We start from the raw sequence: 26493 nt of genomic DNA, 5'->3' as shown, positions 1-26493 counted from the left end.
GGTGTAAAGATAAACCGTTCAAATGTACGTTGGCTCGTCTAAAATGGAATGGTGAATGGTGGAAAAACGAGCTTTGGACGAGCTCTTGAAGGCGGCGTGGCGCTCTACCGGCCAGAGCCGGTAGCGCAGCCGTGGCTCCGCGCTGGGACTGGTCCTTTCGCAGCCATTTTCTGTCCAACCAAACAGCCGTCTCAGGGAGGGAACCAACCAGGGCTTCATTGCAGGTCTGTGTCTGGCTCCGGCCAATGATTGCTAACCGATTCCTCGTTAGCTCGAATGGCAATGTCCGTCGGCCGGCTCATTTTTTTAAAAAATTGTCGTCTGCGTGAACGTGAGCCGCTGGTCAGGAAGTATATCCCCGGCGAAACTTGTTTTAATTGCCGGTTAAAACGATTCGGGCCTCCGCCACGTTCTTCTCCGACAAAGAAACAGGGCCGACGCTGTCGCTACTGTGGATGTGAAATGTCCATTTTACGCAATGGACAGCGTGTGTGTGGGGGGTGGTTTACCTACCGAAGGTAACACAAGGCCGAATTGCCTTTTTTTAAATGATATAATGCTCATTTAAAACAATGTGTTATTTTTAATCAGGCGGGTGGAATTACGCTAGCTACTGTTTTAGGGGTAATGATGGCAAGCTAGTGAGCTAGCCGCTAGTTAGCACACCTTAGCTACACACAATTGTGTTTTTCGCGCGTGTGTGTGTGTATGTAGCGCACTACCAGTATTTGCTTTCTTTGTCAACCAAAAATCACATTTCAACCTTTAATTCCACGCCAACGACTTACCGAATAGTGCAATATTCCATGTGGGGTTTCTTGCCAAGGATGCGGTTGGTTGACAAGCATCAAAATAATGTTAATCGGCTACATCTGAATTACATGTAATAATGCTAATAAAAGGGTAATATAACCTTTCAATGAGAGTGTGCTTATTATACTCTATCCTGGAAAGTCAATCATTACAAAATCTTACTAATGCCTTTTATTTTAACCAAACCACACACTTCATTAGGTACAGCTGCATCATTTAAACGCTTTTATGAAGATGGATAGATAATATACAGCTCCAGCAGTCTTTTCTACCGTCCATAATACTCTTTTATATACTACTACGTACTGCCTGCAACACTCCATTCAACCACCCTGTACTGTAACACTCATTTATACAGCTCGTAATGCTCCTTTCTGCCCTTTTTAAGTTAACAACTTCCTACCGCTTGTAAGGCTCCCTTCCACTGCCCGCATTAACACCCCTTTTTGCAGCCCGTAACACTTACAACTGTGGTTGTCTACTTCTGAGCCTGACACTGCTCAAGGCCGCATATTTATTCGTCTCTCAAATTGTATCTCTTTCGAGCACATGTAATAGCTGAGGTATTAATTGAACAATAAAAGTGCTTTTGTGGGTTCCCCCAGATGGACGGAGACGGTGCCACGACCGACGCCTCCCAGCTGGGCATCGCTGGGGAGTACATCCCATCCTCGCACTACGTGCTGCAACAAGATGGTGAGTACTCAATAATGGTACAACTGGGTCATATAACCGTCATATGTGGCATGGCATTCTAGATAAAAAAGCAACAGGTTTTAGCTCACTTTGATAAAGAAAAACTAATTGTTAACCTAAAAGCATGATTGCCTCTGTTATTTTTGGAAAACAAAGACAAATTCAACAAAGAACAGTCTAGTTGCCTCGATTCAACCTTTCTGAGGATTACCATGACCTGGATGTCTTAAATTCTACACAGACAAAGAAAAAAAAACATGTTTTTTAGCAAGCACATTTGTATATTTTTTTTTAATATTGTAAGTTAAAAATGACTTGGGCAGTTATGCTATCAAGCTAACAATATGATAATTCATGACACAACTGTAGGCTATGTGAAGCCTGAAATGACCCCCAAAAATATTTCAACCTTTTTTCTTTTCTCATAGATGACGGTGACGAAGGTTTGAATGACGACGGTGGCGTGAAGGAGAACTACAGGGAGCAGGACATCTATCTCCCCATCGCCAACGTGGCTCGCATCATGAAGAACGCCGTCCCTCAAACTGGAAAGGTTTGTTCCAAAGCCGGGAAACGCTTTCGTCACTGTACATTTATAGAACGTATCTCGACAATCCTTCTCCTTGCCGCAGATCGCGAAGGATGCCAAGGAGTGCGTGCAGGAGTGCGTGAGCGAGTTCATCAGCTTCATCACGAGTGAGGCCAGCGAGCGCTGCCACCAGGAGAAGCGCAAGACCATCAACGGTGAGGACATCCTGTTCGCCATGTCCACGCTGGGCTTCGACATGTACGTGGAGCCACTCAAGCTCTACTTGCAGAAGTTCAGAGAGGTGAGATGTAATGAATTTTTGTATCAATTGAATACTGTACTTATTGAATATTTGTAGAATCGGATATAGAGTAACTGGATAAAAATGTGAGGTGCAGGCGGCTGTGTCTACCCTTGACCACTTACGGCAGCATTACAAGATGTAACATTAAATAAGCTATATTTCCACTCACCAGGCAATGAAAGGGGAGAAAGGCATGCCCGGCGTGTCCGTGGGTGAAAGCCTGGGGGAGGAGCTCACGGACGACGGCTTCGGTAAGTTGACTTTTATGCACTTTTTTTTTTTTTTTTTGATATGACAAATTCACTTTTGTCATCCCTCCCATTCTTTTTAAAAGCATATTATATTTACAAGTCAATCATTTTCTGCCCTTTGCAGCAAACCCTCTTCCAGCGGGAATTATAACGGCCGACGGCCAGCAGCAAAACGTCATGGTGTACACCACCTCATATCAACAGGTAGGCAGACATTCTTAAGGGAGATGTATTAATTATGGTTTCCGTATTTAAAACAGTTCCCAGTTCTTAATTACTTCTCTGATGTGATTTTGTCAAAATACACCAAGGATAAAGAATAAAAGCACAATTTATTTACCTACGATTATTTCAGTCTCCTGGAACTTGAGGGGGTGGTACTCTATAGGGGGTTCTGATGAAGCAAGTGAATTGACATTAAGCCCAGAGTGTGAGGAGGAAAAAAAGTGAGCACCCTTTAAAATAAATAAAGCAGAGGCACTTCATACCAGGTCGTCACCTAGCTCCAGATCATGGGCAGAGATACCTGCGGTAGAGAGGTGGTTATTATGTGACTTAGCCAAGCAACATTCTGAATGACTCACTCGCAGATTTTCAGAAAAGGGCAAAAAAATAAGGTTACTTGATCGTTGATTTCGGCTTTGACAGTGTAGTATGACTCTGGCTTGAAGGTGGTGCTGGGTCTTTCCCCAGCCGAGCTTCCAAGTCATGGGCGGAGAAACCTGAAACAACTTGCTCTCAGACACATTTTCAGGAAAATAGACAGCTTTTCCTTAATGTTACACTTGATGGCATTCCAGAGACTCACCAGTTTGTCTACAAACAGTACAAAAGTCAACTTTCCATAATATGTTGCCCACTCGTATTCTGTCCTGCAGATTCCCACTGTGCAGCAGATCCAGTTTTCATGACAAGGCCTCACCTCCAGCGTGAACAAGTGACCCACGCTCACCAAACGGACCTCCCAACCCGGCGCGGGTGGCAAAAAGCCATCCAGGAGGAAAGACTTGCGTGCTGCCGTCTGCTGCAGCACCCTTCATGTACAGACAAATTGTTGAGTAGAAAGTAGTTTCTAGTTCCGCTTAATGTCCGCCATGCCGTTAAGAAAAGTTGTATGGTACCAAATGTTTTGGATTTCAACCGAACTGCCGGGACAAGGTGTTTTGTATTTGAAAGGCTAGTCTTCACGCAACGTATTTAGTGTTCAAATTTTTTTTCCTTGCATGTGTGATAGCGTGTTTGCTTTGCTTTTTTTTTTTTTTTTTTTTTTTATAAAGCCTCTGGGAAAGTAGCGGGCTATCCGAAGCAAAAAAAATGTCACTTCTCTGTGAATAAACTGGCTCTTTTTTTTGTAAATTCACCCAATTTATGTGCTTATTACATGTTCTGTAACTCATTTGAATAAAAAACGTGATGTGTGTAAACTTTACAGTATTTTTATTTATAGCATAAAAATGGCCAATAAAACTGAAGTTGTAATTTCCCCCTCGTGTCTCACGCCTGCATCTTGTTCCTGTACTCGTCCATGTATGGTTGAATCTCAGCCCACACCTGGAAGCAGTCAAAGGATACACAAACTCTTGATTTTGAATGTTGAGTTGTCGGTTTTGTTTGGGGCGCACTTGCCTTTTGCTGTCTGAGGAGCGTGTGCGCAGCCTCTATATCAGGGCTCATGATGCGGTCTTTATCCCAGGCACTGGGGAGATTATGTCATTTGTTAGCCTAATATAATTGCTTAAATCAATTCTGACTTCCTGTCACAATATCAATAAAAAAAATAGTACCGATGTGCTTTCAAAATATATATAATTTCTTTATGTCTGTAGATTTTCAGTCACCCAAGTCACAGTAATCTGCAAAGGTTGTGAACAATTTTACATATACAGTACATTTAACAATATTTATAAAACAATCATAATTTAACAAAAAATGAGTACATTTCACATATCTTGTTTTTTTTTACTTATCATTAGTGTTAATTAAAAAATTGTCAAATAATTTTACAAATACGTTTAACAGAAATGAGAATACATTATTAAAGAAAAATACATATCTTACATAAACATTACATGTATGTATACACCTTTAATCTTTTTTTTTTGTAAAAGTCAAATGTGGCCCCTGAATACAAAAGTTTGCCCACACCTGTGCTAACCGTCTAGTTTATGCCCAAACTGGCATGTGGGACACTGGTTACGACACAATGTGGCGGTATTGCATATTAGCGAGAGGCATCCTACCTGACTACAGAGCGTACAAGTTGGTAGACCCTCTGTAGAGGAGCGGTGGTCTTGAGGGGACGCAGAAACTCCAGAGCCTGACAGGCAGCCAGCAGCTCGATGGCCAGCACTGGAAAACATGACGCCACCGTTTTGAGACATGAACATGATTGTAAAGCGTGTGAATCCACTAGTGGGGGACGGGTGACCTTGCTCCACATGCTCCACGACTCTGAGAGCTTTGCGGGCAGCCCAGCCGCCCATGGACACGTGGTCCTCCGTGGCGGCACTGGTGGACAGGGAGTCAACGGAGGACGGGTGGCATAGAGCCTTGGACTCGGACACTGTGACGGGATAACAATTAGGAGTTTTCCGGATTCAAAGGAACCTAATCCAGAGACCAACCCAAAGCGGCGGCAGTGCAGTGTGCGATCATGAAGCCCGAGTTCAAGCCTCCGTCTTTGACCAGGAAGGCCGGCAGCTCGCTGAGGGCCGGGTTCACCAGCCTCTCGATCCTCCTCTCGCTTAAACTGGCCAGCTCGTGCACGCCTATGGCCAGGTAGTCCAGCGCCTGAAAAAAATACAAATAGATGATGGTTTTGATGAGACTGTGGTGCTTGGAAGTGAAATTGTTCAATTCCTGTGTGGCGCAGAAGCTAAGTGCAAACCCTGCAACCGAAGGTTCACTGGTCCTTATCCCACCCAAGCGCGTACCATCACTGAGTCCCTGGGCAAGACACCCAACCCACATTGCCCATGAATTAATGTGGTTGGATGTTCGTTCAGTGGTGATCGCAGAGGCCGGAGGCGCAGAATGGCAGCCACGCTTCTGTCAGACTAAATAGCTAGCTCTGTGGAGTGAATGAATAATGTACGCAATTATAGAGTGTCGAGAGCGCGAAATAAGTATCATGGATTATTATTATTATTTATGTATTCCTTGTTTAAAAAAATAGTTGTCTATATATTTACATAATTTTACATTAATTTAATTTACCCTTTAAAATGTTTTTTAATTCATGCATAGAATTTAATAGACTGTACATTAAAGAAAATAGTTTTGCATTATTAAAAAAACCTTACAAATTCAGAATACAGTTGATTGGTTAACACATCTGCCTCACAGTTGTGTGGAGTTTGCATGTTCTCCCCGTGCCTGTGTGGGTTTTCTCCGGGCACTCCAGTTTCCCCCCACATCCCCAAAATATGCATGGTAGGTTGATTGAAGACTCTAAATTGCCCGTAGGTGTGAATGTGAGTGCGAATGGTTGTGTGTTTCTATGTGCCCTGCGATCGGCTGGCGACCAGTTCAGGGTGTACCCTGCCTCCTGCCCGAAGATAGCTGGCCAGCAGCCCGCGACCCTGGTGAGGATAAGCGGTACAGAAAATGGATGGATGGATATATAAATATATATATACATATATTTCCCTTTGTAAAAACGTTTTTATTGAATCAATGATATATTTACACATCAAATATTTTGTTTTCAATTTAACACATACTTTAACATTTTTTAAAATATATAATTTAATATAGATTAAAGATTTGTTATTATTTCCATTTTTAAAGTTGTAATGTACTGTTCTATAATTTATAATAAATATTAAAAGTTAGTTGGAGGGCAATGGCTGCAGTGGTGACTGACATGTAGATGCACCAATGGGGTTCGATCAATGTTACGCTACGTCAGTGTGGAACCATGCCACAGAACAGAGCGGAAGACTGCCAGCAGACTGAAGTAATGAAATATCAGGTCAAAAACTCTATATATTTATTAAAAAAAAATAAAAAAAAACAAACAGAGAAGGGAGAACCTCACTGGGATTTGGCCATTTGCCTTCGAACAGTTGAGTTTGGCAAGAGACAAGCGCAGTACAAAAGGAAAGAATGAGGCAAGATGTATTATAACATATCATGTAGTGCTGCCTCATTGTGTCCGACGCCTCCCTTTCCACCGTTTTGCTCGCCAACCCAAACAGAATTACGGATCGGATGGATCATCGGCTATGACATCATTGTACCTTCGCAGGATACTCTCCGTGGAAATTCCCACAAGATAAGGTCTCTCCGCTCTCCGCAAACACCAGCTGAAGTCAAGTTGAGGGCCCACCATGTACATTTGAATTAGTGGAGTGAGAAACACTTCGACCCTGTGGACATATTGTGAATTAAAGCCACCCAGGACAAAATAGAGCTTTTGGGGTTCACACGAGAATATTATGTTACCATTGTGCTCAGTGCAGTTAATTAGTCGTCTTTACATCCATTATAGACATTTCTGTGACTTTAAATCTACATTTTAATCTACTTTTTATATTATTACATATATCTAAATACATAACAAAAAATACAAAATCCCAAAAAAAAGTATATAATGAACAAATATTTTTTAAAGCTTAAAATATCAAGCAGTTGACTAATAACTATTTTTTTTTAAATATTGTATATATATATATATATATCTTATCTGACAATATTATATACTTTTAAAATACATCTTTAAAAAAACAAAGATGTAAAATTAAAAAGTAGAAACAATTTCTAAAAATCTTAATGTCAATATAATTTTTAAACCCTACTTTATATATTTGTATACAGTAATATATTATGCATAAAAATATAAATTAACCTGAATAAATCATTGTATAATAATACTGAAAAAATATAACAAATAAATAATACAAATATATGTAAATTATATCTGGCGATTGAACAATACAAAATATATTATATTGGTGTTGGCAAAGGATACAGGGTTGTCAGTGGCGCTGTTCATCTCAGTTGTAATGATCATCTGCACAAACTTGATGGTGTCATTCACAATTCCATGAACCTGCAACAAGGAAAACCATGCAGCCAATTAAAAGGAAGGAAAAAGGTGAATTAAAGGACAAAACCGAATGAACTCCTCAATTAAAATGAAACTACACCTGCGGGATGCAGCGCAGTGTGTAGGCATCCTGGACACGATTGCAGGATCTGTGACTTTCTTCAGGAGGATGATCGTCAAAGTCAACATTTATATGACACCAAATTTGAAATATTAGAGCATAATAGTTGAGCTATCAACCTGAAATCTGTGAGGGGAAAATGGGAGAATCCAAAAGAGCGCAGATTCTCTCGGCCACTTCTATCTGTCCAGGATGTGGTCTCACCGCATGGATAGCTATGACGCATACGGAAATATTGAGATAGTAGCATGGAAAAGGGAAATTTACATGTAATTAAATAAGACGTAAGAGAATTTGGGGGGAAAAAATGACATTTTACTTGCCTTATACAAATAGTTGGCTCTATTTATAATTTACATAACGATGACTCCGCCAATGACTTGCAGCGAGGCTGTGTGAAGAACCGCCACTTTCAAGCCACGACTGGACTACACTGAAACAGTATGTCAAATCCTACAGGTAAGCAGAGCTGCATTGAGTTTTCCCTTAATATCGCTAGCTTCGGATGAGTGGCACATCCTCAACCGCTTGCTGAAGTTACAGTTTGGCAATGTGTCTGCTGCGTACGCCACATAAACAGATCTGCACGTTAACTGACATGCGTAGGAAGTGCTGCTTCCATGAGTGAAAACACATTTGTCTTTATGGGTGCTCACTACCTCTGACCGTTGTAATGTTTGGTTGAGAATGTATGATCATTCTTATGCTGTTTTCCTCTTTTGAGATTCCCCCATAACCCTTCAAAGACCAATAGGTGCTTTCTGTGGCATGTTTCTGGTGGCAACATAGACAGTTCACTGGACTGTGTCAGAAATACACTACATTCAGTTCACATTTGCCCAAAAGTATGAGCAAGGTCACGAGCTTTCGTTCAATGAGCTCGTTCAGGTACAACGCTGGTCGTTACCGTGGTGGAAGGGTCTGGCGCTTCCTCTCAGGGCCTCCAAACTTAAGGCGGCGACGACATCGGCTTGTCTGGCCGCGCCCAACGCTCGCTCCACAGCCTCTGCCCCCAGTGATGAGATCAGCTGAGTGCCATTGATCACAGCTATGCCCTATCATCACAAATGACTTTCAAAAAATGAACATAAAACAACAATTTTTTGTCAGGCAAATGACATTGAAGGAGCTCGCTTGCACATATCTCTGAGAAATGAACGACGCACACGTGAGAAGCTGAAGAGGTTTGTTTTCACACAATTACAGTAGAACACCGCCAAAGTTGGACAGGAATAAAAATTAGCCTTTGCCTTTTAGGGGGTGTGGCCTAGTGAGTGACATCAGGGGCTGGACTCGGGTTCGCGTGAGTACAGCAGCTCCTTGAGAGTGTTCTCATTTTGCATTTATCCTTGCCCACATGGGGGCATTACAGCACCGTAACTGCTCCTTTTTCACTTCACTTCAGAAAACTCATAAAGTGGAGCACTCAATTAAGTCAAGACAAGGTATTACAACAGAATTTTGAGTGATAATTTGGGTAAGTAAAGAGCCTTGAGGAATTCTTACCTCTTTTGGCTTGAGCACGAGAGGTTTGAGACCATTTCCTTTTAGTACCTGCAAAAAACGACCCAAAAGGTTCTGAATGCAAAGGCAAAAATACCGATTTATGTTTTCGAAACAATTGCTTAGCTTTTTCATCTGTCTTGATAACAGCCCTTGAGAATTTTCCATTACTTTTTGGACTAAACCAAAGACTGTATTAATTGGCTTCAAACGGCAGTAAAGGTGGTTTCTACAACCGTGCGACCTCACTACGGGTTCATCAACACGATGGTAGCGGGAAAGTGCAAGTTCAAATAGGCAAACTCACCGCCTTGGCGTCGGCCCAGCCGCTCTGTGGCGACCACATTCTGCCCTCCCCCATCAGGCCCAGGGCGAGGTGGGCCAGGGGGGCCAAGTCGCCGCTCGCCCCCAACGTGCCCTTCTCCGGGACCCAGGACAGGCAAGATGCTGCAACACACATGCAAACAATCTTAACCCTTGCATAGTGTCATAGTTCATTCCTTGCACACACGCGATTTGCTTGGTATATTTTGACCCGGGTCAAGAATTCCCCCATAAAAATGGTCTCCGTCAAATTAGGAACTTTAGATCTTTTCAAAAACTATTCATTTTTAATAGTCCGCCTGACATTAATAAATGGAAAAACGTTAAACGGCAAAATTAGGTAAGACTCACTGCACCACTGTTGTGAAGCACATGTATTATTGTAGTGGGGTTGCAGTCCAATATACATATGTAAATAAGGTAACCAAAATAGTAGCAATACGGATAACTCGATCTCATTAATTGTGCAGGTGGTTGCTAGTGTTGCAACTGGTGAGTGTTTGTGTAACACTTAAGAATAAATAAATAAATTGAGACGACGTTATGGGATTCAAAGGCACCGGCGTACCATTGAAGGCCTTGATCATGGCATCAAGGGTTTCCATGGAGATGCCACTGTAGCCTTTGGCCAGTACGTTGATTCTCTGCGCCAGCAGCATACGTGTCCTCTCCACGCTCAACGGGGGGCCCACACCTTCACACAGAGACACGCACCCCAAGTGAGCGAGGTCGCTTATTGGAGGAAAATTTGAGTGTGTTAAACGCGGGTGAGCTACCGGCACTGTGCGAGCGAACAAGATTCTCTTGCAGTTGCCTGAAAAAAAAAAGAGGAAAGGATTGGAGAGGGAGATGTGTTGTTTATTCGATGAGTTGATCCTTGTAAATAAATGACTTACACTAGTTGTTCAGCTGGTATGCGTGTGTGCGCAAATTTCCCAAAACCAGTGTTGACTCCATACACAACTGTAGATAAACATAACACTATAATTGCTGAAAAAAAAAGGGCTTTGTTTTTTCTTTTTCGAAAGAAGACTGAATACCTTTGCCTTCCGTTGTAAAGCCTTCAATCACTGCTCTGGATTTATTAACTCTGTCGACTGCCTCTGGGGTTAACTGAGGGAGTTGAATAAAATTAAATCAAATAAAAAGTACAGAAAAATATACATCAATACATATGTATATGTACATATACAAATATATGCATAAATAAAATACATATATACTCAATTGCATCTGATCTGACTGAATCTGTATATAAGCGTAATGCATGATTACTATTACTACTAGAAGAGCTTAACTTTAGGGTTAATCAGAGGCACTTTGAATGGTGGTGCCGACTCATTTAAAATGTCAATGCGATTGGTTCATTCTGAACACGTGACAGGATATAAGAGGGTGTACACACTTGTGCAACAATGCAATACAGTATAATCTCAGTTGTTTATTTGAACTTTCCCTCTCGAAAAGTCTACGCCGGTCAGAGTTTACAAGAGTGGAAAAGAAGACTTTTGAGATGATTTGTCTCGGTCTCATTATTTACTCCACCAATACCTGGCGTTCGAACAGGGGTGTGTAGACTTTTTATACTGTACCGGATATTTCGATATGAACCTGTGAGCCACTCATTATCTTAGTGTGATAATGTTAAATACTGTAGATGAGCTAACTCACCTTTATTTTGTACAAGCCCTGCCCCAAAGCCACCAGATCTGCCGTGGTCAGACTGTTGCCGTCCAGAGAGATCAACTGACGAGACACGCATTCATTAAAAACCGTTATCTGAGAATAGGATTTTCCCATGAATTACATTTGTGAAAATAAAGAACACACCTTAGTAGGCTCCTGGTAGGGGTGCCTATTTAAAAGCAGGTTAAAGAAGTTTCAGTCTGTGAAACTATTTGAACGTCTTTAATAGTCATTGAAAGGATACACTGTTGTGGCCAACAGAGAAGCGCTCATCTTGTCATCTTCATCTGCCAACACTGACAACAACAACAAAAAGAGAGAAAATCCTCATTTGAACCCCAGACGAGCTAATGTTTTTGTACGCGTCGGAGACGGCGACCTAATTGAACAAAGTCATTGTGGTCGAGGACGGCCGCCGCGCTGTCATCGTGGTCAAGAAGCTCGCCGCTTCGACACCTCCGCATGCCGAACTGCGACTCGCCGGGTCCCTTTTCCAGATCGCTGGCCCGGTAGTAGCGTTGCAGGGCCGTGGAGCCGAGCGACCGCACGGAGGGCGAGGGGACCCCGATGGCCACCCGGAACCAGTCACCTCGAACACAGACAGACACGCAACGCATTATCACGAGAAAAGGAAAGAATGGAGACAAACTATGACAGACTGAACCTGTTTTATCTTTGACTCTGTTGTCTCGCCACACCTTCCCTGACTCATTAACCCCCCTTCTGAATGATTTATTTTCTTTTTAATCAAAGAGCACCCAATTTCTAACAGTGGTGCTCCTACATTTGCAACCTCAATTCTAATATTTGTTCTATGAAATTGTGTTCATTTATTCTCAACAGTCTATATTTAGTAGCATTTCTCTTGGCTGCACTAACTTTAGGATTTTTTTTTTTTTTTTTTGTCCAATCAGATTTCAGCCTCCATGTCAATCTAATCTGCACAGGGCCTCCACACTCAGTGGTAATTTAAACTCTATTAGCAACGGGAGTGTTACTTTAGCCAATCAGATTTCAAATTCACCTCACTAGGCCAGCCAGCTGGCTGTATTGTCAGAATCCTTCTTCCATCCTCTGATTGGTTGGTCAGAGCAACCCAAGCTTGACTAGCAAGACATGCCTGTAACAATCTGCACACATTAATAATTCATGTACTGTAATTTTCACCATATCTTATATTATGAGGTATTATTAGTGCGGTTATATTGCGTTTTTGGAAAGAAATTAACGGTTTCTTTAATTCCGACATTATAACAGTAGTATTAAGACGTGGATTAAGGGATAAATCCCCAATGAAGGCCCACAGACCAAATTGTATGGTTAGCCAGTGAGTTCTAAAAACACCAATTACACACTTTGAAATCAATTGCCAAATTTAGATGTGAAAATGATGAGAACCACAATACATATATATACTTAGAAGATGTGGAGTGGTAAAAACTGTCAAAAATGCTGAAGCTTCTAGTCTTCTGTCCCAGCTTTACTGCATTGCAAAGCGCTAAATAGTTATATTGCTGCGGACACAATTGTCAAAAGGGAAACTATTACAAAGACGAGAGTCTGCTTTCTGTCAACTTCAAGGATGATAACACAGAGATACAGCTATTCACTAGGCTGTCTAATGCGTTGAGCATTTTTTGTTCGCATTAAGCTAAACTGGCCTAATAAAGGCAAAGCTATGTGGTTGTTTTAAACGGGTGTAATTCTCTTTGTTTGATGTTTAGTTTGACAGTAAACTTCAACTGCGAGAGGCAAGAAAAAGCTTGAAGCCTCTTTTTTTTCGGAATTATTGTTCGCCTTCTGCCAAACTGCTGGATGTTGCGGAGTCGAGTTCACTGCCAACATACAGCGTTCGCATCTCCAATTTTTGCTTGCAAGTCAAAGCAAAAAAACAAAACACCATCTCAAAAAACTGGCCAGTCGGGTCACTTGTATCTCAAGGCACCACTGGACTTTAAATATACGAGCTTCTCATTTTAAATTCATATCACAAGTACTTTGATTTATTCACCCAAATAACCAATTCATAAATCAAAAGTGGCTCAAGTATACAGATAACACTGCATACACTGTCTGGGACTTGATGTTTTAGTTTTCCTTTAATTTGTCAACCATCTGCGTGTGTTATATAATATTCAACCAGTCTCGTCTAGTTTGAACACTGATTTGCGGAAGGGGCCACGGGAACCGCCATAAGACTTTTTGCTCGGGAAGCCTCTGTTTGCAACTTCCTGAGCCGCACCCACTCGGGGGTATAAACGGCCCACTCTGGTGTCTCCCCGCGCCGCTGACGGACCGACGACACAGTGCCAGAAAGTCTCACGCAGCCCAGCTGCACATCCATCTTGTGTCCGAGGAGTTTCCTTCCCTGTCCCTTCTTTTTTCTAACTTTTAACACATCTGTCCATCTGTCTGCTCACTAACCCTCCCATCCCCTTGTTGTATTTGAGTCACACTATAAATAACAGCAAAGTGCGTGTCCGAGTTCAAGTTGTTAGCGCACATTTATTCATGTGGACGGGATCTTCCTCTGAACACTACCAAATTAATCTTACCACGAAACACCTGGAAACAAACAGCAAATCTGTCAGATTGCAAGGTTGTGCGTCGACAGCCGCCTTCACGTCAGCCCCGCAGACGACTGTTGCACATTAACAAAGTTGCTGTCAGGGTTCAACTTTATTTCGGGTTAATCAGAGTCAGTCGGTGAGTGAATAATGACAACTATTTAACATGAGGTTCAATTTTGAACACTTTAAGAAGACCAGTCCACCAAAACCACATACTGTTCAGTACTTCCCTAATTCAATGAGCCGATTGAATAACATGGATCGTTTTTGCCTTTGTTCTGAAATATTTGTTTCTAATTTGATCACTACCAAAATAAAATCTTACTAAACCTCAGTGGTTCTCGAACTTTTTACGCCAAGTACTACCTCAAAAAATACTTGGCTTTCCAAGTACCACCATAATGACCAACAGTAAAATACAGTAAGGTGGTAGGTGCAGGTTTTATTTCTAAAAAGGTATATTGCATATTTTTGTAAGCCACTGCAACATTATGCAGTTTGAAAATTAACACTGTGCTTAAACATAGGAAAATGAAAAAAAAAACTGTACATAAATGATTCAATTGAAATGTATTGCACATATTTTTTTAATCTGCATAAATGTTTGAAAACAGCGGCACGGTGGGTGACTGGTTAGAGCATCTGCCTCACAGTTCTGAGGACCGGGGTTTAATCCCCGGCCCCGCCTGTGTTGAGTTTGCATGTTCTCCCCGTGCCTGCGTGGGTTTTCTCCGGGCACTCCGGTTTCCTCTCAAATCCCAAAAACATGCATGCTAGGTTAATTGAAGACTCTAAATTGCCCGCACGTGTGTTTGCGGATAGTTGTTTGTTTGTATTTGCCCTGCGATTGGCTGGCAACCAGTTCAGGGTGTACCCCGCCTCCTGCCCGATGATAGCTGGGAGAGGGTCCAGCGCTCCCACGACCCTTGTGAGGATAAGCGGCTCAGAAAATGGATAGATGGATGTTTGAAAACAAACATTTCTAAATTATTATATGCAAATGTACTTAAAAGTTAAATACAACTGAACGGCACTTAAATGTACTGCAGCATTACGTAAAGTTTGAAGGTTTAATTTACTGTTTCTTCCGCATACCACTAAGGGAGCCTGCTTGCCACTTGTGGTAGGAGAACTACACTGCAGTACTAAACAAATTTCCAACTGTGCCCTACAACAGAAAAGAAGACATTCCATTTATTGATCACTAAAATTGTTCGAAGAAGAGAAGAGTTACGGGAAGATTGGCAGTTAAACCTTATTTAAATATGGTACTGTGACAAGAAAGTCCATTGCATATTGGAATACACTATATTTATTATCTCACATGTAGATAGTCAATACGAATACTTTAAACAGACTTGATATATTAATAATGAAATATAGATAAGTTTATACTTCTTTTCACTCCTTTTTGAACATAAATGATCAGGTACAATATGTGTAAGCGGGAAATTTCTGTTGACTAATTGAATTTTTTAACTTGTTTTTTTTTGTATTAGCTGATTCTAAATAATGTTCTAAGTCATTTCCAAAGTTACTGTATTATACTCTTTTATGTATTGCACTTGTTATTGCGACATATGTTAAAAAAAAAATACAAATTTGGGGTGCAGATAAAAAGTGAGGAAAAAATTGTTCTCCATTGTTACAGTCTGCTTGCATTTAGGGCCAAATGAGGTACCTATTGACGCCCATTAAGTGCACTATTGCCCCCTCCAGGACTGGAGCCCATGTCACCGCTGTCCTTGGTTTTTCCACCTTAGCCCCAAGGTCTCACAATCCGTCAAAGATCTTAAGTGCAGTTGACCTAACTTCTCTTTATTTACATCGCGTCAGAGGTTGAAAAAAGTAACGAGCAGCGAGAACAGCTGTCTGTTTTGAAATGTATGGAGTAAAATTAAAGAGCCATCAGAAAACTCAATACTTGTACTTCGTTGCCTCCATCGGTGCCTAAAATCTGCCATTAAGATGCATAGTCATGAAAACAGTAAGGCATTCATGGGGAAAAGAGTGGACGTCTGCTGTGGATCTCGCCAACAGTTTGCGCTGATAGCGCCTGCAGATAAGCGAGCTCTCAGTGAATCCTATCAGCCAAAGAGAGAGGTATCACTCTGTCACCGATTCCTCAGAGGTTCCTCGGCCCAATAGCGTTCTCGTCTATCTGGGGAATGTTATCCCTGTACACGCACAACACCTCCTTCCTCACGTTTGCCTTTGACCCCATCTGCTCTGAAAGGGGGATGCTTGGCAACGAGACCCCAGAAAGGAGGGCTGACAGCAAAGTGCCCCACAGTCAAAAGAGAGGAAAGAGCCATCTGCTTCAACCTAGAACTCCCTGACACAATCTTTTTTTTTTTTGTTGTTGTTCCTCCCCTAAATACACACGCGCACTCCTTAATGCTCCAGATGCCGTTCCACTTGGTACCAGGTCTCTGATAACAAGGTGTGGAGTGTTCTGCGTGCTATCATTACTCGGCGCGTCCTCCCAAGTGTGACAGAACTCTTTGCTGATTAAATATTTGTAATTCTCACCTCAGCCACCTCCTGTCATTGAACATGAGCCAAAGCCTATTTGAAGCTCACATCCATAGAAAACTACTCATCTTGAATCTAACCCAAATTTCTGGACAGTTGAAGATGGGTTAACTTACTTTTGAGGCGCAACACGAGTAACCAAATGAAATCAAATTCAGACCCTTTCCATTCCGACAGACGTGAGGCAATCAGCATTTGACAGTTTAGGATTGGCAGTTTTTGGAAGCATACTGTATCATTCCCTTGCACTTGAGGTTGTCGAGCATCATAATGTTCCGCTTGCAGCCTTTGAACAACCTGAAGTCAGTATTGGTAACTCCGTGTCCATTGAATCGAGCTTTCGTTGATGCTAAGTTCCGACGGAGCCCTCCGGATAGATTAACCCTGGCTTTCCGCAAATGCCTGCTTTCGAGGTTCAGTGTTTGCATCAGTGGTGGAAGTAACTGACTTTCCGCCATGGACATTGTAAATTCAACTACAAAATGTAGCAGCGAGACAGCCATAAATCTTCTCAAAATGCCAATGAACTGCAGTCGGGGATAGTAAAGCCAGATGGCGATTTTGCAAAACTGTTCACATGTCAGTCGGCGAGCCATGGGCAAGGAAAAGATATTCTTACAAAAAGTGCATACCTCCAATAAGTGTCATTGTGTCCTATAATCCAGTGCTTCCCAAACTGTACTGTCTTTTTTTTACCTTTAAGGGTCACTGTTCTCGGTTTATGACGTAGTTCTGTTCCAACAGTGGGGAGTTTGTACCGAAATCGGAATGTGTCGTAGTTTTCTCATTACCCTATGCAAACATTGTAGTAAAGTAGTAAAACCTTGTCGGCTATAAATATAAAACAATCAACTGAAAAACACAACGTAATGGGGTAACCGAGCGTGCCTTACGCTGCGTGACGACGTACTCTTACGGCACTACGCAAACTAGTGGAGCGCATGGCACTCTTAACTTTGAAATGTCGTCTGTCAGGCCCCTGTATTTGTCGCTGTGGATAGCAATCCACATTTAGTGATTCCCAAAATGTGTGCCGTCGAAGAATGCCACAGGAAATTATCCTATTTCGTTTAATTGGTCCGACAATTATTCATTTACTACAAATACTGTAGTTCTGTTGAATTCTCTATACCAGCCACGTATAGTTACAGCCGGAAAAATTAAATGTTTTTTTATTTTTTATTTTTACACTAAACGTTAGAAGGTACTGTGTATCCACTTTTGGAGACATTTTTGTTTGGTGGTGTGCCGTTAGATTACTTTTCGAATCGAAAATGTGCCTTGGCTCAATAAAGGTTGGGAAACACTGACATAAGCAGTCATTGCAAAGCACGTAGCAGTCCGTTTGAATGTCAAGTGCTGTGCGTGCCTCGGCTGAGTCAATTGTTCCTTAAGGTTTTGAGAGGCACTCTGGATGTATGGACAAAAAGTAGCCCCTCTACTCTGACCGACTGACTGAACTTGAGACACTGGGAAATTTTCACAGCAAACAGGACTGCTGGAATTCCTTCACCAAAATCCACATTTCAGACATGTCGTGGTAAGTAGAATAAAACTAGTCTGATCTCAAAACATGTCGGGGAGTAATCCAAGAAAAAGTGGAAGCACGCGTCAGTGTTTGAGCGATGGGATGACAAATGGAGGAAGGGAGCGAGGGAAGGATGTGTCACATCATTTCCTGAGAGATTGAGCTTTGGTTCTCCTTTTAGTCGTGACCATTTTGAACAGGCAAACACAGACAAACCAAACATTTCAATACAAATGCTACAAAAGACAGTTCTTGCATTCAAATGAATGGGACTGTCTATAATGATGTTGCCCTACCTATGCCTTAACTAGTTATACAGTATTGTGTGATGGGTAACATTGCAGGGCAGAGTGGATGGACACAAATTGTAGTAATGTACAGTATTACTGTTCATATCATACTGAGCTCAAATACTGACCATCAAAAGAGCAACATCAATCCGAGCAACAGAAAAGCCAATAAATTAGCCAGCTAACGTCATCATTCCAGCCATTTATCTTGTCTTCACAAGCGGTCAAATGACATAGAAGCGTTTGTTTACTGGTGGAGCTTTCGCCACCCAGAGGTACGTGTGACATCATGAACCATGCCCACTAAAAATTTTCTTCATGGGTGACATTTCCAAACAATAGTTGTAAAAAAAAGCACTTATTTTCTTCACTGATTTGGGGGCATTGATGGTACTAAGAGCCATCCTTTCCGCTTCGGATGTCAGAGGTGGGTGTTACTTAATCACCATGGATTTGTATGCGTGCGGTGTATACACACACACACACGCACAAACCAGTGGCATCGGGCCCTGCCCTCTCATGTCCGGCGTTTGAATTCCTCACTTGTGAGATCAGCCGCTCCATCCCGTCCAACTTTTCTGTCCTGTAGTCTACCGAATCTCATAGGGGGGGAACCCGCTTTAACCCCCCTCGTAGCCACACCCAGCCCTCATTAGCCCGCTACAATGACACAGGCATGTTCGGAATGTGGTGCGCACACACATCCACACAATCCTCCCAGCACCTTCTGGTTCATCTTCAGAACCTCGCCCCCACCCACCTCGAGCAGTGTCCTTACACTCCTCCATATCTACACCCCCCCCCCCCCCCCCCCCCGACCCCAATCAATGTCTGGTGCTCCTCAGCGCCTCTATCACAACATTGTGAAACGGTACCAATCGCAGGGCGGTAGCGTCACCCATGATTTAACACCGCGTTCTTGCTCGCTTAATCGGAAATTTATTATGTGCATACATCTTAGTGTAACTGACTTATCATTATCATGTCATAGTTCAAACTCTTTGATTCATCATTTCGGAACCATGTTGCATGTATTAGTGGGGAGGCCTTTCTATCTACAAATACCATATCAAAAAGTGTTAGCACTGTATTGTAATTTATGTGAAGGCAAAGTGCGGTTCGGAAACTATAATGGAGAAATTGTCATCTGAGAGACTATTTAGACAGCTTTTGTGCCGCTGTTTTGGTTAGCAACTGAGTTCAAATGTGCGAATAAACCCACCTACGAACTGAGATACAGTGGTGCCTTGAGATACGAGTTTGACCAAAAAGTTGTGATACAAGCTGTATGGTGGCAGTGAACTCAACACACCTCACTTTGCAACAGATATTTGAACACAAATAGTGCATCAACGCAAATAGACAGACAGTAAAACCACTCAGGCATATATTATTTATGCTCTGCGAAAAATGACTAAAGTTACTGGAGAATGACATTTACCAATAACTAATCCTTCCACTGTAATGAATGTAAAACAGATAATCCCCTTTAATTTGCTGTTTTAAATTGACTTAAAAGGAAGAATATATCATCATTTTATCTTCAAATATGGTGAGAACTGGATATCATTCCAAATTGGTCCTCCAGTGAGTCCAACACAACATATGTGCAGCTCAGGCCTGTTTCATGTGCGTGTTGATGTCTGGGGAGAGAAGTGGCTTGGATAAGATCAGGGGTGTGGAAGTTTTCCTGGCCGTTTCCTGCCACTGCATCGCTTATTCAATAATGGGGGGGGGGGGGTTCAAAGATTAAGATTTGAATGATATGAGAAGAAGTCACGACTTGGGTCTTGATGTTTCACTTTGGTCAAGTCTTGCCTTTTTACGTGACATTTCCCATGCATTTACATACTGACTGACAGCTAAATTTTATACTCAAATTCTGAGCAATTCAACTTCAAGTAAATAGCTTATAGTTTGAAGGATATGCTTGTTTGTATTATGTTGGGTGATTTCATGACTGTTGCAATATTCCAAGTGTGTTTGTGTTCCATGGATCCCCTTAAAGATGTTTATGTACTTTCAAGCTTACTTTAAGAACAAATTAGCAATGAAAAACGTGAGTTTAGTAATAGACACTATATAATTAATCATTTAAGCATTTTTTGGGGGTTATTTTTATTTTTCACAGTTTGCCGTTACTGTTTGGTTATTTTTTTTGATTATTGTTCCAGTATTCAGGGCATGTTTGTCTTCAGAATTGCATCACAGGCCAAATAAAGTACGAGACAGTGATTCTCAGTCTCGTGCACACAGAACATTTGGAGGTACACGAAAGATTCAATCCCTAAATTCAGTAACTTTAATCTTGAAGAAGTGTTTTTTTTTTTTTTTAACATTTAAGTACAATTTTTGTTTTTAGCTTTTGAGTACAATACATTTTAATTGAATCACGATTTAAGTACAGTTTCCCCCCCGATATTTAAGTGTGGTGTTAATGTTCAAACTGGTTTATAATAATAGCCTTTTTGGGAATAAAAACCTATGCCTTGTGATGAACACTTAGGTCTACTACACTATCATATTTTAACGTTAGTCCTCATGATGGTACTTGGAGAGCTAAGTATTTTTCTCGGTGGTACTTAAACGTTTGAGAATAAAAGATCAAAACATGCAACAAAAGGAGTTATGAAGGAGTTATGAAGTCTATCAGTTGTGTATTTTCAGCTTCTTCTCAACTTTTTATGCTGAGGATACATTTTTGGGACACACGCTATGTGCTGTTTGTATCCAAATGTCAAAATATGACAAATTGACACAATGCTGAATTTCCCGCGATCAAACGTTGAGCGTTGATGTGACTTCACCCGTCGTCCTTGATGTCACGCACCGTTTTGGGAGCGGAGTGCCTCATTGTCTCACCGTTTCCTTTGTTATTCAAAACGCCGCTGCAGGATTGGCCCGCGCTCTTGATAAGGGAGGCAGGCATGTTTCGGGGATGGCAATGAGCGACGCTTTAGTGCTCGAGCGAGGGCCGCGTTGAGCACAATACCGGCCAGGAGCGAGCGAGAGAGGGAGGGAGCGAGCGCAGCCAAGGAGACCACAGAAACACTCGTCCCCCCCCGATTCCAAATCCCTAACTCCGAAAAGAGGGACGAGAACACAAGCGTGCACAAAAGCATTCTTGGCTTTCACTTTTAAGGAGGAAACCACAAAAGGCCCGCGCGGCAAGATCATTTACTTCAAATTGGAGGAGAAAGGCGTGACAGGACGGCACGGCTCCGGGTTTAGCACTCTTGAAAACTCATCCTCTGCATGAATGATAGCAACATCTGGGAGGAGAAGAGCGCGCATTAAGGATGGGAGCCACTATGAGGATCACATGTCTGCTGTTTTCACTCAGTGAGTACATTTTGAGTTCTTTGACTGCTCATACTGATGTTAAAATCAATAAATAAAGGTAAATAGGCGACAAGAGCACGCGCAGCAACAGGTGCGCTCACATGGGATGCACATGCAGTCACTTTGGTGTCATCAAGCCTTCTCACTAAATATGAGTTTGGATACTACCATTTGTTAAGTTTGGAATAATGTTGTACATAAATAATCATCATCAACATTGCATTTCAGTTGATTTTTTCAAAATAAAATGTAAAATCAAATTGTAAAATTAAACGATTGCTTATTATAATTCAAAATAAATCGGTATATTTCATTGTTTACTCTAAATTAATTACATACCATTTTATTATGACATGCAGCAAAAACAGATTTAAAAAAACAAAACAGCAGGCATACTCTTAATTTTGGCTTTCAATCCTGTATGAAGGCTCAATGCACACAACAAGTTAAATGTTTATGCCTAAGCGGAGACAAAAGTATAACATCAAAAACAACAATGGCAGTTTTTTACGCCCTGGGCGGCGAACCTATGGTGCAAGAACATTTGATGCAATTTTACAAAAAAAAAAAAAAATCACAAATGCCCACAATGTACATTAATTTACAATAGGAAATTCATCGAAGTTTGTCGTGGTTCAAGTTAGGTCATTTGAGCTCATTTTCGTCCATTGAACAGCTTCTTTCGTCCTATGTCTCGTTTTTTTTCCTGCCTTCATGTTGGCGCTATGCAATCAGTCCGAAGGTTGTTGTAATCATATCTGAAAGCACAGTACGACTAGGAGCTGAAACATCTTTCCCCACCACCCCCGCCCCCCACAGTCATTGAAGGGCTTCTCACTGCACTCCCCACTTTAACACACACAAACATCGAGCTGCGCACTCTAGAAGGATCTTGAATAATGAACTAGACCCATGACCTCCCTCCCTGGCTGCAAGTAAAGAGATTTTCTGTAATTATGCACCTGCCTCATCCACCGCGCTACGGGAATTCTAATAGGGGCTTTTATTTTTCCACCCTGGGAAAAGCAACGTGTGACACAGCACCCCCCGCCCCTCCTTCCCTGATAGAAAAACTCAATCGAAAGCCTGTCAGCACAACACAAACTCCTAAAAATAGAAAGGAGTGTGTGAACATGCATGGCTGTGTGTGTATTTTAACACTTCACGAGCACGTGGAGGCTTCAACATGTGAGCAGGACTACAAACATTTCACTTGGGTTAGAAGTTTTTGGGTTTTTTTTGGGGGGGCGGGGGTCAGGGCATTTTGTTTGCCTGTGTGTCCAATATCAAAGAAAGTGTCGGTATAACAATTGAAGTGAATTTAATGAAATAAAAGAAAATCCAAAATGTCACACCTCGACAATTATAGGAGTAGACTACAAAACCTGTTTACAAAATTTATTTTTGTCGTATTTTATTACACCTTCCGTTGTAATTGATATTTTGTTTATTGGGACATTTATGACTCCACTCAAGTAACCCAATATGGTTCCTTACCGCATAGGGATACATTTTTACTTTGAACTACACACTTTGTCTAAGCATAAGAATCTTACATTTGAATGTTTTTTTATGTATTTTGTGTGGCCACATTTTACTTTTATTTTAAAATTTTTTCCCCCATATTTCAGTGATTGCCAAGGAGAAATTGTGGTTTTCATTTCCCCGTAGTGACCAAATATGGTTCCTTTCAATTGAGAACTATATTTTACATTAAAGAAATTTCAAATATAAATTCAGTATAGTTATGATTATTACATTTGTATCTATATCTACTCCATCTTGAGGTGTGCAAGGTCAATTATAGAATATGGTTCCCTTTCAGTCAGAGCTACATTTCTACCAACATATAGACACCATTATAATTATAAGCATGTTTGAGCATCTTGCATGTTTACATTTTTGTGTTATTACCTCCACCAAGGGTGTTACAACATAGATGTGCAGTTTCGATTGTGAACCAACTCAAGTAACCCAATATGGTTCCTTTTCATTTAGAGCTACTGTACATTTATTAGGGACACTTTTACCACTGAAAGACGGTTGAAGCATTTGCATGTATGTTTTTATATTACCACCTCTGGCAAGGAAGTTATAGGGCATGCTGAGTCCATTTTGACTCCACCCAAGTATCCAAATATGGTTGCGTACCTTAAGAGGTACATTGCTACTTTAATGGGGAAGCATTTTCCTGTAGGTTTTTGCATTATTTTGGATGACTACCGCTGCCTTGGAAGTTATAATACTGTAGCTTCAAAGGGGCCACTTCTTTTGTTTGTTTGTGAGCACGATTACACAAAAACCACTTCACCGAAGTGTTGGGCGAGTGAGTCTTTGTTTTTGTCACTTTCACCTGATGCCATTAAATGCTCATAATTGGTGTCAGAGCGGCCTTTTACTTACCTCCAAAACATGCTCGAAATAAATAGGTGGATGTGCGCCGACAGGAAGAGGCAGCATCTTTAGTTATCAGTCCTCTCCAGGACTTCCTAACCCCACGCAGACCATCTGTCCTCTGCTTTCGGTTTGGGGTTGTGACCTGTCCATTTCCTACAAGATAACAGGTTCCAGGACACCAGGGTGCCGGGGGAGACGCTGCCTGCTTTGGCATATTCGTTTGGTGTCTCTGCTGGCCAGTGAGCATGGGAGAGAAGTGAGAACAATAGGTGGTGGGGGGAAAATACTTTTTATCAACATCCTGGTTCCCAAGGAGGGTGTGGTGGCAGGAGATGGCTTTGAGCTGGCTTCTCTCGCTCGGAGGAACCTTTTCATGTGGCCTGCATGGTAGAACACACACAGACACAAAAGTTTACCATAGAACTCTGCAACAAAAAACTCTGTTCATTTGCTACTGGACCAGACTTCAAAGCAACATTTTTTTTACCTTGCACTGAGTTTCGATTGATTATATATTATGAATGTATTTTAGGACGTACAGAAACAGATGCTTGGCATGTCATCACAGCTCAGCTCCACTGTAACACCGCACTCTTCTCTTGCATGCCACTATCCTCTCCCAGGTGTCAGGCATTAATCAGGCCCTGCGACTGGTACTGACCCTGACCTCCCCCGCACCGCACGGTGTCCGCCTTGTTTTCGTTCGTTCTTCTTTTTAATCTGCCTCATCATGGCATGTCAACCCCTCCCTCTGGTTGCAACATTTTTCAAAACAGACCGTGGCTGCTGTTCAATTAGCCGAGTACAGCACGTGGGATACTTGCATACCCTTTTAAAGGTTAATCAGATAAATATTTGAAAAAAATAATCATAAAAAAAAAACCCTGACATTTATAGATATCTTGATTCACTTTTAACCCGTGACTACGATTGGAGGGGTGTAACATTGAACTTTTATCATTAACACACCCCACAGCTTGTATAAATACACATACCAGTCTGGTTTCCAAGGACAGGGAGTGTGTTGTTTGTGGATAAAGTGTAAGTGTGTGTGTGTGTGTGTGTGTGTGTGTGGCCGGTCATTTCCATTTGGCAGTTAAATTTACAGGGTCTCTTCATGTTCTCTGCTGTCCCTCCTCCCTTTCACTTGTCTCACTCTTTACTCCCACCGAATACACTCACGCCTCCTCACCTCCCAATGCTGCAGATTGGGAAGACCCCTCCCTTATCCGGCTCCGACCCGGTGCCCCCTCACAATGGCGCGCCGGGCTGAATTAGCTCTCTTGGTGTAACGAAGCCCAGGGATGTGCAATCGTCGCACGGGCGCACGTGGGGGCTCTTTGTGTGGGGTGTCACCAAATTAATGGGGAAGATTTGTGCCACTAGCTGTTTCGGGAGTGCATTGTTTAAAGCGAGTTGTGCATCACTCCAGCGCAGTGGTCCTTGGCAAGGTGGACTAAGTACTAGCTCGCTGACAGACAAATACACATTAATGTGTCCCTTTTGTAGTTGTAATGTCTTCCTGTGCCAGTAACCTCATTTTTTACAACACTGGAGCCCTAATCTTTTCCGAATATTTAGCAAAAAAGCGCTTTACATTACATGAGGCCATACTTCTATATTATTCCAGAGAATAATGAGAATGGCAAGTCGGAAACAACAAATGCAGTATTCGAGAAAACAGGCAAAGTTCCAACCTGAGTGCAACGGAATGCCATTTAAAGCTTACATAAACTATATTTATCCATATTATTATCATCATATTAACCACCAAAACCTATGCATTGAAATCAGTGTCAACATACAGAATAGAAAACTCGGCATTAGTGTGCGTTTTTTTTGTATGGCAGGGTAGCGATAACCAACAGCTCCGATCTTGTCACATTTATCGAACAGAAATACAGGTCATTCCAAAGGGTTCACGTACTTTTTCTTGTAACTGTATGTCGCTTTGGGATGGAAGGGTGAGTCAAACGAGACCAGGTCATGTAATGATTGGCTGACACATAAGGAGCACGGCGGGGCTAACTAGAAAGTCAGAAACAATCAAGACAAATTGACAAAAAAAACAATAGAGTTCAAGAGGCTTCAAAAGAGTCACTACTTTGGAAATGCATTCATTTGACTGCTCTTAACCAATAATGTCAGGGAAGAGACTATGAATCAGTTTAACAACATGACTAGAATTCATTTGTCTTTTTACTGCCATTTCTTTTATCACCAGTATTTACTCCAAGGGTGACCCACCAACATACTTATTGTCAGCCCCCTTTCTCTTTTATATATTTCACTAAATGGCAGAGAGGAAGGAGGAGAACTTATCCCAGCCTTCTATCCAGGCTGTAAATCCCTGTGAATGCGAACATGGTGGTTCTCACACTAAAAGAGACTGGGGATTTGGGGGATCCACGCCCACTGGAACCAAACAGTAGGACCCCCTAAAGTGAGGGCAGAGTGGGTGAGAGCACCCTTTGAACTCTCCTGACCCTCCACGCAGTGACATGCATCACAGGTTCAATATAAAATGATTATTACCTCTGTTAAGCATGAACGT

At 41.8% G+C, this 26493-nt stretch overlaps 3 protein-coding genes and 1 long non-coding RNA gene across 5 annotated transcripts in view; 2 read left to right on the top strand and 2 right to left on the bottom strand.

Annotated features, from left to right (window-relative positions):
• The first annotated feature begins 86 nt into the window (after positions 1-86).
• LOC133471608 (nuclear transcription factor Y subunit beta-like) lies at positions 87-4076 on the top strand. The gene is made up of 7 exons (XM_061761274.1): positions 87-224; positions 1419-1509; positions 1938-2062; positions 2142-2339; positions 2515-2593; positions 2718-2797; positions 3472-4076. Exons 2-7 carry the CDS (start codon positions 1419-1421, stop codon positions 3502-3504), a joined length of 606 nt encoding a protein of 201 aa, XP_061617258.1. The 5' UTR covers positions 87-224; the 3' UTR covers positions 3505-4076.
• LOC133471609 (uncharacterized) lies at positions 2181-3475 on the bottom strand. The gene is made up of 4 exons (XR_009786283.1): positions 3216-3475; positions 3082-3119; positions 2934-2987; positions 2181-2317 (listed from the first exon to the last, which is right to left on the bottom strand). It is a non-coding gene; the product is annotated as an uncharacterized LOC133471609 (long non-coding RNA).
• On the bottom strand, positions 4014-24186 carry LOC133471606 (histidine ammonia-lyase-like). The gene is made up of 21 exons (XM_061761271.1): positions 23946-24186; positions 11657-11866; positions 11522-11573; positions 11422-11446; positions 11263-11337; positions 10632-10704; positions 10488-10554; positions 10368-10405; positions 10160-10285; positions 9575-9714; positions 9271-9318; positions 8672-8819; positions 7884-7979; positions 7744-7802; positions 7566-7646; positions 6835-6900; positions 5218-5383; positions 5022-5156; positions 4834-4942; positions 4220-4289; positions 4014-4144 (listed from the first exon to the last, which is right to left on the bottom strand). The coding sequence occupies exons 1-21, from the start codon at positions 24184-24186 to the stop codon at positions 4088-4090; spliced, it is 2082 nt and encodes a 693-aa protein (XP_061617255.1). The 3' UTR covers positions 4014-4087.
• The window catches only part of podxl (podocalyxin-like), a 12772-nt gene continuing 7390 nt past the window's right edge, over positions 21112-26493 (top strand). The window contains exon 1 of one of the 2 annotated variants that reach the window (XM_061761273.1): positions 21112-21542. In XM_061761273.1, coding sequence (XP_061617257.1) covers positions 21500-21542 — 43 coding nt within the window. In that variant the 5' untranslated portion in view covers positions 21112-21499. The remainder of the gene's footprint in view (positions 21543-26493) is intronic. The other variant, XM_061761272.1, reaches the window with a different exon arrangement.

Source organism: Phyllopteryx taeniolatus, chromosome 22, assembly GCF_024500385.1.
Source record: "Phyllopteryx taeniolatus isolate TA_2022b chromosome 22, UOR_Ptae_1.2, whole genome shotgun sequence".
Taxonomy (NCBI): Eukaryota; Metazoa; Chordata; class Actinopteri; order Syngnathiformes; family Syngnathidae; genus Phyllopteryx; species Phyllopteryx taeniolatus.
The sequence above is the reverse complement of the archived record's forward strand: the minus strand, read 5'-3'. Positions and strand labels throughout refer to the sequence as shown.

Bases quoted from the DNA above. Each gene is read 5' to 3' on its own strand.
- LOC133471608 (XM_061761274.1), top strand. From the start codon at position 1,419: ATGGACGGAGACGGTGCCACGACCGACGCCTCCCAGCTGGGCATCGCT. The intron at 1,510-1,937 runs GTGAGTACTCAA...CTTTTCTCATAG, and splicing joins CTACGTGCTGCAACAAGATG to ATGACGGTGACGAAGGTTTG. The intron at 2,594-2,717 runs GTAAGTTGACTT...TGCCCTTTGCAG, and splicing joins GCTCACGGACGACGGCTTCG to CAAACCCTCTTCCAGCGGGA.
- LOC133471606 (XM_061761271.1), bottom strand. From the start codon at position 24,186: ATGCTCACTGGCCAGCAGAGACACCAAACGAATATGCCAAAGCAGGCA. The intron at 10,555-10,631 runs GTATTCAGTCTT...GTTTATCTACAG, and splicing joins CTTTACAACGGAAGGCAAAG to TTGTGTATGGAGTCAACACT. The intron at 7,803-7,883 runs GTTGATAGCTCA...ATCCTCCTGAAG, and splicing joins TTTCCCCTCACAGATTTCAG to AAAGTCACAGATCCTGCAAT.